Raw genomic sequence first — 16,369 nt, 5'->3', positions numbered from 1 at the left:
AGAGAAATGTCTATTCAATCTTTGCCCAATTTTGAATTGTGCTGCTTGGCTTCTGTTGTTCAGTTGTGGGTGTTCATTATATATTCTGGATATTAAACCCTTTTTATATATGATTTGCAAGTATTTTCTTCCATTCCGTGGGTTATCTTTTCACTCTCAATAGTGTCCTTTGAAGCATAAAAGTTTTTAATTTTTTCCTAAAAGTGTTTATTTAAATTCCAGCCAGTTAACAAACAGTGCAATATTAGTTTCAGGTGTAGAATTTAGTGATTCATCACTTACAACACTTGGTGCTCATCCCAAGTGCCCACCTTAAGACCCATCATCTATTTAACCCATCTCCCCTCCAGTAACCCATCAGTTTGTTCTCTTTAAGAGTCTCTTAAGAGTCTGTTTCATGGTCTGCCTCTCTCCCTCCCTTTCTCTCTTTTTTTTTTTTTTTTTTGCCCCTATGTTCACTTGTTTTGTAAAACGTATGGTTAAATTATATGGTATTTGTCTTTCTCTGACTTACTTACCTTAGCATAATACTCTCTAGCTCCACCCATGTTACCGCAACTATTAAGATTTCATTCATTTTTATGACTGAGTAATATTCCATTGTATCTATATACCACATCTTTAGCCATTCATCAGTCAATGGACATTTGGGATCTTTCCATAATTTGGCTATTATTGAAAATAACAGAAGAGAAATAACAACCAACACCACAGACACAATTAAAAGACAATATTATGAAAAATTATATGGCAAGAAATTGGATAACCTAGAAAAAAATGGATAAATTCTTAGAAACATAAACTACCAAAACTGAAATCAGAAGAAATAGAAAGTTTGATAGACTGATAACCAGCAAAGAAGTTAAATCTGTAATAAAAAATCTCCCAACAAAGTCCAGGGCCAGATGGCTTCACAGGGGAATTCTACCAAACATTTAAAGAAGAGTTAATACCTACACTTCTCAAACTATTCCAAAATACAGAAATGGAAGGAAAACTTCCAAATTCATTTTATGAGGTCAGCATTACTGTGATACCAAAAGTCTTTGGAGACAAAGACTCCACTACAAAAGACAACTACAGGCCAATAGTCTCAATGAACATGGATGCAAAAATTCTCAATAAAATACTAGCAAACTGAATCCACAGTACATTAAAATAATCCCACCATGATCAAGTGGGATTTATTCCTGGGCTTCAAGAGTGGTGGTTCACTATTCACAAATTAATCAACAAGATATACCACACTAACAAAAGAAAGGATAAGAATCATATGATCCTCTCAAAAGATGCAAAAAAAACCCCCCACATTTGACAAAGTACAACATCCATTCATGATAAAAACCTTCAACAAAGTACGGTTAGAGGGAACATACCTCAACATAATAAAGGGCATATAGGAAAAACCCATAGCTAGTATCATCCTCAATTGAGAGCTTTACCTCTATGATCAGGAACAAGACAGGGATGTCCACTCTCACCACTTCTGTTTAGCATAGTGCTGGAAGTCCTAGCCACAGCAATCAGACAACAAAAAGTATCCAAATTGGCAAGGAATAAGTGAAACTTACACTATTTGCTGATGACATGATACTCTACACAGAAAACCTGAAGGACTCCACCAAAAAGCTGCTAGGACTGACACACATGTTCAGTAAAGTCACAGAATACAAAATCAGTGTACAGAAACGTTTGTTGCATTTCTATACAGCAGTAAGTTTTTAATTTTTATGAAGCCCAACTTACCTGTTTTTTCCTTATGTTATCTGTGCTTTTGGTGTCATATTTAAGACAAAATCATGAAGATTTTTATCTGTATTATGTTCTAAGAGTTTTATAGTTTTAGGTCTTCGATCCATTTTGAGTTAATGTTTGTATATGGTGCTAGATTTGGGTTCAACTTCACTCTTTCCTATCTGGGTATCTAGTTTTCCCAAACCATTTATTGAAGAGACTGTTCCTTCCTCATGAATAGTCTTGGGGCCTTTGTTGAAAACCAACCGACCATACCTATGAGTACATTTCTGGGCTCTCTTTTCTATTCCATCAGTCTTTATGTCTATCTTTTATGCTAGTACCACACTGTTTTGAAACTATAGGTTTTTGATAAGTTTTGAAATTGTGAAATGTGATTCCTCCAACTTTGTTCTTCTTTTTCAAGATTGTTTTGGCTATTCGGGGTTCCACATGAATTTTAAGATGGGTTTTTCTATTTCTGCAAAAAAATGTCTCTGGGATTTTGACTAAGACTGCATTGCATTATGGATAGCTTTAGATAATGTTGTCATCTAAACATTATTAAGTCTTCCAATCCTGTGAACAGGGGAGGTATTTCCATTTATTCGGGTCTTCCTAATTTCTTTCAGCAGTATTTTGTAGTTTTCAGTATATAAGGCTTGGGTCTCCTTGGTTAATTTATTTCTAAGTATTTTATTATTCTTGATGCAGTTGTAAATGAAATTTGTTTTCTAAATTTCCTTTCCAAATTCTTCACAGCTAGTGTATATAAATACAACTGATTTTTAAATTTGGTATCCTGTAACTTTGCCAAATATACTCTAACAGTCTATTTGTGTAGAATCTTTAGGGTTTTCAAAATATAAGATCATATTATTTTTGAATAGAGATAATTTTACTTCTTCCTTTCCAATGTGGATGCCTTTTATTTTGCTTGCCCAATTGTGTGTTTTTTTTTTTTTTTTGGTGACTTATTTCACTTGGCATAATGTTTTTCTTTTTTTTTAATATGAAATTTATTGTCAAATTGGTTTCCATACAATACTCAGTGCTCATCCCAACAGGTGCCCTCCTCAATACCCATCACCACCCACCTCTCCCTCCCACCCCCCATCAACCCTCAGATTGTTCTCAGTTTTTAAGAGTCTCTTATGGTTTGGCTCCCTCCCTCTCCAACCTCTTTTTTTTTTTCCTTCCCCTCCCCCATGGTATTCTGTTAAGTTTCTCAAGATCCACATAAGAGTGAAAACATATGGTATCTGTCTTTCTCTGTATGACTTATTTCACTTAGCATCACACTCTCCAGTTCCATCCACGTTGCTACAAAAGGCCATATTTCATTCTTTCTCATTGCCACGTAGCATTCCATTGTGTATATAAACCACAATTTCTTTATCCATTCATCAGTTGATGGACATTTAGGCTCTTTCCATCATTTGGCTATTGTTGAGAGTGCTGCTATAAACATTGGGGTACAAGTGCCCCTATGCATCAGCACTCCTGTATCCCTTGGGTAAATTCCTAGCAGTGCTATTGCTGGGTCATAGGATAGGTCTATTTTTAATTTTTTGAGGAACCTCCACACTGTTTTCCAGAGTAGCTGCACCAGTTTGCATTCCCACCAACAGTGCAAGAGGGTTCCCGTTTCTCCACATCCTCACCAGCATCTATAGTCTCCTGATTTGTTCATTTTAGCCACTCTGACTGGTGTGAGGTGGTATCTGAGTGTGGGTTTGATCTGTATTTCCCTGATGAGGAGTGATGTGAGCATCTTTTCATGTGCCTGTTGGCCATCCGGATGTCTTCTTTAGAGAAGTGTCTATTCATGTTTTCTGCCCATTTCTTCACTGGATTCTTTGTTTTTTGGGTGTGGAGTTTGGTGAGTTCTTTATAGGTTTTGAATACTAGCCCTTTGTCCGATATGTCATTTGCAAATATCTTTTCCCATTCCCTTGGTTGCCTTTTAGTTTTGTTGATTGTTTTCTTTGCAGTACAGAAGCTTTTTATCTTCATGCAGTCCCAATAGTTCATTTTTGCTTTTAATTCCCTTGCTTTTGGGGATGTGTCAAGTAAGAAATTGCTGCGGCTGACGTCAGAGAGGTTTTTTCCTTTCTCCTCTAGGGTTTTGATGGTTTCCTGTCTCACATTCAGGTCCTTTATCCATTTTGAGGTGGGTTTTTTTTTGAATGGTGTAAGAAAGTGGTCTAGTTTCATTCTTCTGCATGTTGCTGTCCAGTTCTCCCAGCACCATTTGTTAAAGAGACTGTCTTTTCCATTGGATGTTCTTTCCTGCTTTGTCAAAGATGAGTTGGCTATCCTTTTGTGGGTCTAATTCTGGAGTCTCTATTCTATTCCATTGGTCTATGTGTTTGTCTTGTGCCAATACCATGCTGTCTTGATGATTACAGCTTTGTAGTATAGCTTGAAGTCTGGGATTGTGATGCCTCCCGCTTTGGTCTTCTTCAAAATTACTTTGGCTATTTGGAGTCTTTTGAGGTTCCGTACAAGTTTTAGGATTGCTTGTTCTAGCTTCGAGAAGAATGCTGGTGCAATTTTGATTGGGATTGCATTGAATGTGTAGATAGCTTTGGGCAGTATTGACATTTCAACAATATTTATTCTTCCAATCCATGAGCATGGAATGTTTTTCCATTTCTTTATACCTTCTTCAATTTCCTTCATAAGCTTTCTATAGTTTTCAGCATACAGATCTTTTACATCTTTGGTTAGGTTTATTCCTAGGTATTTTATGATTCTTGGTGCAATGGTGAATGGGATCAGTTTCTTTATTTGTCTTTCTGTTGCTTCATTGTTAGTGTATAAGAATGCAACCAATTTCTGTACATTGATTTTGTATCCTGCAACTTTGCTGAATTCATGTATCAGTTCTAGCAGACTTTTGGTGGAGTCTATCGGGTTTTCCATGTGTAATATCATGTCATCTGCAAAAAGTGAAAGCTTGACTTCATCTTTGCCAATTTTGATGCCTCTGATTTCCTTTTGTTGTCTGATTGCTGATGATAGAGCCTCCAACACTATGTCAAACAATAGTGGTGAGAGTGGACATCCCTGTCATGTTCCTGGTCTCAGGGGGAAAGCTCTCAGTTTTTCCCCATTGAGGATGATGTCAGCTGTGGGCTTTTCATAAATGGCTTTTATGATGTTTAAGTATGTTCCTTCTATCCCGACTTTCTCGAGGGTTTTTATTAAGAAAGGATGCTGAATTTTGTCAAATGCTTTTTCTGCATCGATTGACAGGATCATATGGTTCTTTTCTTTTCTTAATGTGATGTATCACAGTGATTGATTTGTGAATGTTGAACCAGCCCTGCAGCCCAGGAATGAATCCCACTTGATCATGGTGAATAATTCTTTTTATATGCTGTTGAATTCGATTGGCTAGTATCTTGAGATACTAGTATATTGAGAATTTTTGCATCCATATTTCTCAGGGAAATTGGCCTGTAGTTCTCTTTTTTTGCTGGGTCTCTGTCTGGTTTAGGAATCAAAGTAATGCTGGCTTCATTACTTTGAAAGTTTTCCTTCCCTTTCAATTTTTTGGAAAAGCTTGAGAAGGTTAGGTATTATCTCTGCTCTAAATTTCTGGTAGAATTCCCCAGGGAAGCCATCTGGTCCTGGACTCTTATTTTTTGGGAGATTTTTGATAACTGATTCAATTTCTTTGCTGGTTATGGGTCTGTTCAAGTTTTCTATTTCTTCCTGTTTGAGTTTGGAAGTGTGTGGGTGCTTAGGAATTTGTCCATTTCTTCCAGGTTGTCCAGTTTGGTGGCATATAATTTTGTATAGTATTCCCTGATAACTGCTTGTATATCTGAGGGATTGGTTGTAATAATTCCATTTTCATTCATGATTTTATCTAGTGGGTCATCTCCCTTTTCTTTTTGAGAATTGGCATAATGTTTTCAAGATTTATCTGATATTGTAGCCTCTACCAGAATTCATTTTTAAGGCTGAATAGTATTCCATTGTATGCATATGCCACTTTTTTTGTTGTTGTTATTTTTTACCCTTGTCCCTTTATGGACACTCGTGTTGTTTCTACCTCTTGGCTATTACGAATAATGTTGCTATAAACCATGCACAGATTTTTAAAAAGAGTTTTCATTTAAATTCCACTTAGTTAACTTATAGTGTAATATTAGTTTCAGGTGTACAATATGGTGATTCAACGCTTTCATATAATACCTGGTGCTCATCACAACACATGTACTCCTTAATATCCATCACCCATCACCTATTTAACCCATATCCCTGCCTACCTCCCCTCGGGTAACCATCAGTTTGTTCTCTATAGTTTAGAGTCTGTTTCTTGGTCTGCCTCTCTTTTTTTACCCCTTTGCTCCTTTGTTTCATTTCTTAAATTCCACATGAGTGAAATCCTATGGTATTTGTTTTTCTGTGAGTTATTTTGCTTAGCATAATATTCTCTAGCTCCATCCACATTTTGCAAATGACAAGATTTCATTTTTTTTGATGGCTGAGGAATATTTTGTTGTACGTGTGTGTGTGTGTGTGTGTGTGTGTGCATATATACACATCACATCTTCTTTACCCATTCATCAATCGATGGACATGTGGGCTGTTTCCATAGTTTGGCGGTTGTAGGTACTGCTGTTATAAACATCGGGGGGCACATATCCTTTTGAATTTTTGTATCCTTTGGGTAAATATCTCATAGTACAATTACTGCATTGTAGGGTAGTTCAGCCACGGTCAATTTTGGGGAATTAAGAAGATAATATAACTGATTTAAGCAAGGAAAAATGAATATAAGTTTAACAATAACATGTGAATGACATAATAGTTCAGAAGCCAAAGTAAACTGCCCCAGTTAAATGAATTTGTCTCAATAAAACAACCAATGCAATCCTTGTTGTATATGAGCAGCCTATAAAACAGATATGATGAATGAAATGCGATTTATTTTACATTTCAAAATGTGAAATACATGTTAACAAAATTGATTACATTGCTTATTCATACCAAACTGCCTGGAGTCCTTGGTGGATAGCTAAGTATTCTGGTAGTCTAGGAATTACACTGAGAAATACCTATAGTTGGCATGTGGCAGGAACCTGAAGAGTAGCTATTATTATTATCTTCATTCTCACCTGTTATACCTGCCTCATAGCTTACAATGGAGAATGCAAGAGCCCTTCTCTGTCCTCCATGTCAAGTTGCCTACACAGCATGTCTAGCTCACTCTGGCTAGGTGCTCCCAGGGCTCTATCTTCCTGATTACTTCCTGAGTTGTAAGTCCAGTGGCCCTATCTTGCTCACAGCTGTGGTACTGGTGCTTTACATAGTGTCTAGTACATAGGAAAAGATCAATAAATATTTATGAAATGAATATACAAATCAAGATGAAAGAAATTATTATCTTCTGTGATCTGGGATTAACTATGGAGAAAAAACATTGGATAAAGAATCCTTTTTAAAATATTTATGCACCCAACATAGAAGTACCTAAATATAGAAAACAAATATTAACAGACCTAAAAGGGAGAAAGAGGCAGCAATACAATAATAGTAGGGGACTTTAATACCCCAATTTCATCAATGGATATATCATCCAGACAGAAAGTCAATAAGGAAATACTGGAATAAAATGATAGGTTAGATAAGATGGACTTAAGAAATATATACAGAACATTTTATCCCAAAGGGATCAGAATACACATTCGTCTCAAGCACACATGGAATGCTGTCCAGGATAAATCATATGTTAGGGACACAAAAAATCTTGATAAAAACTGAAATCATATCAAGCATGTTTTCCAACTGAAATGGTATGAAACTAGAAATCAATTACAAGAAGAAAACTGGAATATTCACAAATATGTGGAGCTTAAACAACATGCTGAACAACCAGTGGGTCAATGAAGAAATCAAAGAAAAAATAAAAAAATACCTTGAGACAAATGAAGATGGAAATACAACCTATCAAAACTTATGGGACACTGCAAATGCAGTTATAAGAGATAAGCTCATGGTAATAAATGCCTATATCAAAAAACAAGAAAAATCTCAAATAAACAATCTAACTTTACTCTCAAGGAACTAGAAAAAGAAGGACAAAGTCCAAAGTTCGCAGAGGGGAAAAAATGGTAAGGATCAGAGGAGAAAGAAATGGAGACTAAAAGACAATAGAAAAGATCAGTGTAACTATATTTATCATGGTGAGCACTGAATAATGTATAGAAGTATTGAATTAATATGTTGTATACCTGAAACCATTTTATATCAATTAAATTTCAATAAATAAAATATACCGTTTTATGTCAATTAAATTTCAATAATAAATAAGAGTTCAGTGAAACTAAGAGCTGAGTTTTTGAAAAGATAAACAAAATTGACAAGCCTTTAGACAGACTCACCAAGAAAAACAGAGGGCTCAAATAAATAAAATCAGAAATGAAAGAGGAGATGTTACAATTGATAGCACAATATTACAAAAAGGATCATAAGAGACTACTACGAACAATTACATTCCAGTATACAAATAAATTAGATCATTTAGAAGAAATGGATAAATTCCTTGCAGGGTACCTGGGTGGTTCCATCAGGTAAGTGTCGTCCAACTCTTGGTTTCAGCTCAGGTCATGATCTCACAGTTTGCAGGATCGAGCCCTGCACTGGGCTCTGTGCCGATAGCACAGAGCCTGCTTGGGATTCTCTCTCCCTTTCTTTCTGTCCCTCCCCCTCCTCTCTTTCTCTCTCTCTCTCTCAAAATAAATAAACTAAAAAAAATATTCCTTTCAACATACAACCTACCAACACTGAATCAGGAAGAAATAGAAAAATCTGGAAAGAAGTAATCCCTGCACCTATGACACTGAGGATTCCAAATACATTGTTGAATGGATGAACAAAGAAATGAATGAAATAATAAACAGACCAGGAACTAAGTATCATAAACTCTTTATAATCAGAGGTTTCTGGATTACTACTGGCTAAAGAAAATAGGGCATATGAAAATAATTGAATCTATTTACATGTTAGAAAGTATCTATTGTTTGGAACCAGGCTGTAAGTAAAAACAGATTTTAGATGTGGCTACTATCATGTAGTGATATTTACTCTCCTCCTCATCCCTTCATTGTCAATAAGCCTACATTGCAGCAAAGTACCTCTCTGTCCCCAGGACTGACCCCGGAGCTATATACTTGATAGATGCTCAGTAAACACTTAAAAAACCAAACTAAACCATTACTGAAAGTGTCTGTGAATAAAACTATAGGCCGTTCTACCAAAACAAGAGGCTTATATAATGTATGCTTCTTGATTATATACAATGGAATATTCCTCAGCCATCAAAAAGAACAAAATCTTGCCATTTGTGACAACGTGGGTGGAGCTAGAGTATCTTCTGGTATCTAAGTCAGAGATACTCTGATAAAATAAGATACTTAGATAAAATAAGATACTTAGATAAAATAAGTCAGTCAGAGAAAGACAATATCATATGATTTCACTCATATATGGAATTTAAGAAAGAAAACATATGAATATAGGAGAAGGGAAGAAAAAATAAAATATAAACAGAGAGGGAGGCAAACCATAAAAGACTCTTAAATATAGAGAATAGACTGAGGGTTGCTGGAAGGGAGGTCAGTGGGGGGATGGGCTAAATGGGTAATGGGCATTAGGAGGTCACTTGTTGTGGTGAGTACTGGGTGTTGTATGTAAGTGATGAATCACTAAATTCTACTCTTGAAACCAATACTACACTATATATTAATAACTAACTTAAATTTAAATAAAATCTTGGAAGAAAAAGAAAAGAAAATAGAACAATTAGTGATACAAAGGTTAGTGCATTCTGGGCCATTAAAGAATAATTCAGAGAATGAATATGTTTGGGCTTGGTTTTATTTAATAAAAGCTTTGTATAGTATAGGCATCTCTGGTTGCAAGAATACAATGGAATCAGGGAAGTAATGGATACAACTGAACCAAAGTTAAGTTTACATAAATTCAGGCCTAGGAAGCTGTGCCCCAACCCTGTCTATGAATTTGATTATAATTGCAAGCTTAAGATAAAACCTTACTTGAAATTTTTTGAAGAGTAAAAGCAAATTCGCCATTATAAGGGACAGTGTTTCTTGTCACGTACACAGCAGATACCAAATCATTTATGATCTATGCATAGTCCAAAACAAGTCGTTGAACCTAGAAAAGCTTGTCTTAGGAACTCTACTTATGAACTGAATAATAACTTCCATGAAGACACTAAAAACAAAGAGAAATCCTTACCTCTTACAGTTAAATTTCAATAAAAATTTCAATTATATGGAGCCTTGGATTTTTCCTGTAACCCTGATATTAAAATTTGTGCTCAGTATTAAAGGAATTAAAGTCAATTTCTTTACCAATGAATTATGAGGAACACAAATTAAGACGAAAGAATGAACTGGGAATATGCATGCAAATATAGTGCATTCATATTATTATACAGCATAATCTGTAAATCTAGGACTAATGAGACTCAAGATTTAAATGGCTGAAGAATGTGTTTAGTGAATTATTGTCAATCAATGCCTCTATTCCAGGATAAATGTAATCATGAACAGCAACACACCTATTATTACAAATTCCTAAGTAAGTACAGTACTTCATTATTTCAAAATGTCATTGTCAATTTATAGAGTAACAGATAAACATCTTTCCACCATATACCTGATTACCTTTTCTTTAGAGTAAATGAAACATTGGCTATTAAGGAAATTACAAACATCATTTTTCCAGCAATGAAAGAAACCTAATGTGTATTAAAACTCTAAACTAGTTACAGCACTCCCAAGTTTCGTATTTGTTAATTAGTGCTAACTTGTTAATCAGATTTTATACCACTATAATGAAGAATTCTTTTTTTCAACTAACATTCTTTCTTTTATTTTTAATGTTTAGTTTTGAGAGAGAGAGAGAGAGAGAGCGAGCGAGCAGGGGAGGGACACAGAGAGAGGGAGAGAGAGTCAGAAGCAGGCTCCAGGCTCCAAGTTGTCAGCACAGAGCCCGATGTGGGGCTTGAACTCATGAACTGTGAGATCATGACCTGAGCTGAAGTTGAATACTTAATCAACTGAGCCACCCAGGTGCCCCATCAACTAACATTATTTCATATGAATTCTGCCAAGTATTCATTTAGTCAATCATTTAGCAAACATTTGTTGAGTGCTTACTTCATCCTAGGTATACTGTTAGGGGATACAGTTATAAATGTGAATATGACCCAACTCTTGTTCTTTTTTTTTTTTTTTTTTTTTAAATTTTTTTTTTTTCAACGTTTTTTATTTATTTTTGGGACAGAGAGAGACAGAGCATGAACGGGGGAGGGGCAGAGAGAGGGAGACACAGAATTGGAAACAGGCTCCAGGCTCCGAGCTGTCAGCACAGAGCCCGACGCGGGGCTCGAACTCACGGACCGCGAGATCGTGACCTGGCTGAAGTCGGCCGCTTAACCGACTGCGCCACCCAGGCGCCCCAGACCCAACTCTTGTTCTTAAACTCAGTCTAATAGAAGAGACAAGCAAATAAAGTAAAAAATACATGTTTTCCATTTGTAATAGCTAATGGGTATTGTATTGAAAGTACTCCCTATAGCTGGAAACTTTTCATCATTACTCAGAAATCAAACTTTCTCTATTTGTCTATGAGAAAAATTTTTTCAATTAAAAATATTAGGAGGGATAATTTAATAAGTACCTGTGAAATAAGCATCTCAAACGAACAAATGCTAGCATGTGTTTCATAATTTTTAGGCTGCTTTCCAAACCCAGAAATTTTTTGACTGATATAGCAGTAATGATTACTTGAGATTATTATAGGTCCTACTAGCCATGTGATCTTGGGCAAATGAACTTAACCCTTTCGATCTTCAGCATTCTCATCTGAAAAGTGAAGATAATAGTACCAATCTGTATTAGATTATCTCTCATTTGGTCCTCAGTATCCACACTTCACCTAGCTTTTTGCCCAGGGTGGTTCTCTTGATTTTCAGCTTCTGGTTGGGTTAGGTCAGTAGGAGGTACTAGTAGGAGATCAGAGCTTGGAAGTAAAGTAAAGCTATTTCCGGGTTTCCTCTCTACCAGGACACCAATGGCTATATCCCTCTACTAGATACAGTCCTCTCCATATACCACCTTCTCTAACGCATTTAGGCCTAGGGGTAGTTAACGGCTCCTCTTTGCCCTAGAGTTTGTACTAACTATTGCTGATTTCCATAAACCCTGACCTTACCTTTATAAACAGTTCTTTTATTAAACTGTTCTCAAATAACCAAGTTTGAAAGTGCCATGTGTTTTCTGCCAGAACTCTGTGGCAGAGTTTCTGTGACTCATATACAACCTCATGGGGTTGTTTTGAGATCACTTCTTAGCTCAGTGCTTAGCACATTATAAATATTCAGTAAATGTTGACTACTACTGTCATTATCAATATTGCTGTTATTATTATTTTATTTGAGGTTCCATGCTCATGCCATCTATACCAACTGAATATACTAAAGAGACTGAGAAATTCAGAATTCTGGAGATCTTTTACTAAGCCTCCCAGTATTTCAAAAATATGTTCAAATGTAAAATCTGTTCACTCCTAATCAATCTCAATATTTAAAAAGAGTAAGAGGATCTTGAAAGTGAGTGAAAAAACCACATAGTACACAGGATTTCCTGGACTCTTGTTTCTTTTGTAAATATGCTTCGGAATTCATTTCTTGCAAATTGACCTCCTGTCACCACTCCAAATCTAGCAAAGTATAAATGTCCATAAATTTAAACAAATTGTTGGGTCTTAGGGTCATGAAAAGAAAGGACTGAAAGGTAAACTCAATGGTATAAAAGTCCTTGGTTCATCTGGAAATGCATCTTCATTATCCTTATTCATCATCATGACATAGGCAAGCATCTCCATTTGACAAATTATCCCATCAAAATCCTATTAAAAGTCTACTTAACCTTTCATCTTACCTCATCCTTTATATCTTCCTGTTGTTGGGCTGTGAAGATCTCCATTGCAGCCATGAGTCTCATCATTAGCTCATCCACTGTTGTGTTACCTAGCAACACACGGAGATTGCCAAATTTCACATTATTAAAGTTATAATAAAATGGAAAGCCATTCTAGAATTAATCAGTAAGGAGTAACTAAAGTCTAATAAAAATCGCAGACTACTATGCTAATATCTAGTTAAAACACTTTCACATTTTCATTGAAAAGTTTCATATGTTCAATGTGAAAGAGTAAAGCAGTATACAGGCAGTTGAAATTTCAAATACAGTAGATTTGAGGGAACCATCTCTCAAGGAGAAAGATTTTTCAGCACTATGAAGAAGAATGGTTAAGTCATGAGGATCAGAAGTTCTTTCAAGGTAGAAAAATGCATGTACTTAAAGATACTATCAACAACTACCATTTGTTTATATGCCAATAATTAGGCTAAATACTATATATAGATATATATATATATCTCTCTCTCTATATATCTATATATATATCTATCTATCTCAGTTGGGCAAAAAATATAAGTATATATATAGTATTTAGATTATATATTTATTTAGAGTATATGTTACATATTTATTATATTTTATATTATATATTTATATATAAATAATATATTTACATTTTATATATTATTATAATATATATTTATATATTATATACAGTATAGTACATATTATATATTTATTATTATATACAAATATAGATATATTACTTATATATATTATATAGTATAGTATATAGTATATATTTATTTATATCTATAGAATTTAGATTTAGATTATATATATAATCTCGGGGCGCCTGGGTGGCGCAGTCGGTTAAGCGTCCGACTTCAGCCAGGTCACGATCTCGCGGTCCGTGAGTTCGAGCCCCGCGTCAGGCTCTGGGCTGATGGCTCGGAGCCTGGAGCCTGTTTCCGATTCTGTGTCTCCCTCTCTCTCTGCCCCTCCCCCGTTCATGCTCTGTCTCTCTCTGTCCCAAAAATAAATAAAAAACGTTGAAAAAAAAATTTATAATCTCATTTAACCTGTACAACAATGCTTTGAAAGTATCATTATGATTTTGACTTTGAGAGCTCAAGTAACCTGTGCAATCAAGATCAAGCTGATTAAGTGGTGGGGCCAGGGTTTGAAATCAAATGAGTCTGACTCAAAAAGCCTGTTCTCTTTGCCATCTCAGTACACTATTTATTTAGAATTATCTCTTATCACTAAAAACTCTGGTGACGCAAACAGCAATTCATTTTCTGAAAAAAAAAAAAAAAAAAAAAAAAAAGAGTTCTTTTTTTGCCCAACTGATATTTTTCCCTTTCAGCTGCTTTTAAATGACTATACTATAAACTTTATGAGAGTACTTATTTATTTTATTTTATTTTATTTTATTTTATTTTATTTTAATCTTTTAAAGTTTTAATTTTAATTCCAGTTAGTTAATATACAATGTTATATTAGTTTTGTAAGAGAGTATTTAAATATTTGATTTCCTTTTGGGGTGCTTGGGTTGCTCAGTCAGTTGAGCGTCAGACTTTGGCTAAGGTCAGGATCTCACGGTTCATGGGTTTGAGCCCCATGTCAGGCTTTGTGCTGATAGCACACAGCCTGCTTCAGATTCTCTGTCTCCCTCTCTGCCCCAACTCTGCTTGCGCACTCTCTCTCTCAAAAATAAATAGTAAAAAAATAAAAAATCAAAACAAATAAATGCTTGATTTTCCTTAATGCTATTTTATTCTCTGCCCAATGCCATGACAAAAGTATAGCACATAAAGCACATATACACCATTTCTTGAATGCATTGTCCTGTTACTTGCTTTGGATACATCTACAAGAGAGAAATCCATAAGGATACATAAAGATTTGGCAATTCTTCTTTTCTTTCAAAACTACATGCAAAAGTGCCCATCTTTCTCCACGGCCTGAGAGGAGGTCTTCTTGTCCCATTGATGAAACGGGACAACAAATAGCAAGCATCCTTGCTGGTGTTATTCTAGAGTAGGGCTGGACTAACATGACCTTTCAACGGTCCTTTTCTCTATTTTCCTTATGACCACTGGCAGCAGGTTAGGGAGCATCTGTGGTCCTTAGTAAAAGAAACAATCTAAATAAATCAGTCACATCAGCACTAGTCTCTGAACAAATGAGCTAGAGAACAAATATTATCTTGGTGTGATACCATGGTAGTGAGAAAGCAGAGTTGGTTTTATAGCCACAGTTCTAACCTAACTCCACAACTTAAAAACTATATGTTCTAGTGCCTAGAAACTGCCTAGCACATGACAAGAGCTTAATTAACTTTTCACTTAGTAAGCGAATAACTAAGTGAATGAGTGACTGACTATAGCTCTCTAAGGATCAATTTCCTTATCACAGAATACACAATCACTGGTAGTTATTAATTGGTATGACAAATGGAAAGAGTTTTGGAGAAACTTCAATGCAGATTTTGATACTGGGCAAATCTTTGAGTTTCCCTTTCTTATTTGCAAACTGTAGTGACTAAGACTCAATGCATGGGATATGAATTCTTATGTTGTTTATTTATTTTGAATGAGAGAGGGAGAGAGAATACCCCAAGCAGGTTTCTGTGATGTCAGTGCAAAGCGTGATGCAGGCTCAATCCCACAAACTGTGTGTGACCTGAGTTGAAATCAAGAATCAGACGCTTAACTGACTAAGCCACCCAAGTGCCTAGGAATAGGACTTCTTTATGGAGGGTACTGGCCATTCACTTTCAGGCTTAAGCCTGCTTATCAACTGTGCTTCAAACCTAACTGTAAGGATTCACTGCCAAACTGGACAAGACAGAGAAAAGGGACCAATTAATGCAGTTCTGGACAAGTTTTTTCTTTATAGCCTCTTGCGGTAGTTTTAAAACTTTTGTTTTCAGAACTCATTTACACCCTTAACAACTTTTGAGATCCCCAAATAATTTTTATGTGGGTTATTGTTATCAACATTTATTGTGTTAGAAATTAAAGTTGAAATACTTAAAGCATATTTATCAATTCGTTTAAAAGTAACAATAATAAACCCATTACATGTTAGTATAAATACCACATTTTTATGAAAAATGGCTCTATGTTCCAAATGAAAAAGTTTAGCAAGAAGAATGGTATTGTTTTAACATTTTGCAAATGTCGTTAATGTCCGGCTTAATAGACCATAACTGGATTCTCATATTTACTTGTATATTAAACCAGTTACAATATGTTGTTTTATGTCTTAGTTAATATTTATGAAGCAAATCTGGTCTCACATAGATATGTAGGTGAAAAAGAGAGGAGTATTTTAATAGATAATTGTAAATATTCTTTGATACACCTAAGCTGACAAGTAGAAGTTTCTTCAAGTATGTGAAGAACTTGAAACCATTGATGAACTGTTTGTATTTTGTAATATTAAGATCCACTGACCTATCTTGCTCTTTGAATGGATCTTTAACCTATGCATGATTTTATAACATCATGCATTGGTCATGCTGAAAATATTGGTTCACTGACTTATGCATTTCTCCTCAATATTGACATACCTAATTATATGATATCAAAAAATCACATTTGTTAATCTTACAACTGATGTCATCAGAAAATTATTTAAGCTGTCAATTTTAT

At 35.2% G+C, this 16,369-nt stretch overlaps 1 protein-coding gene across 3 annotated transcripts in view; it reads right to left on the bottom strand.

Moving 5' to 3' along the window:
• Positions 1–16,369, bottom strand: part of FAF1 (Fas associated factor 1) — a 532,153-nt gene that overhangs the window by 100,368 nt on the left and 415,416 nt on the right. For all 3 annotated transcript variants that reach the window (XR_009258134.1, XM_058717421.1, XM_058717422.1), the window contains exon 15: positions 12,726–12,814. Coding sequence is in view for 2 of the 3 variants with exons in the window: in XM_058717421.1 (XP_058573404.1) it covers positions 12,726–12,814 (89 nt within the window). In the remaining variant the exon portion in view is untranslated. The remainder of the gene's footprint in view (positions 1–12,725; positions 12,815–16,369) is intronic.

Source organism: Neofelis nebulosa, chromosome 2 (assembly GCF_028018385.1).
Source record: "Neofelis nebulosa isolate mNeoNeb1 chromosome 2, mNeoNeb1.pri, whole genome shotgun sequence".
NCBI lineage: Eukaryota > Metazoa > Chordata > Mammalia > Carnivora > Felidae > Neofelis > Neofelis nebulosa.
The sequence above is the reverse complement of the archived record's forward strand: the minus strand, read 5'-3'. Positions and strand labels throughout refer to the sequence as shown.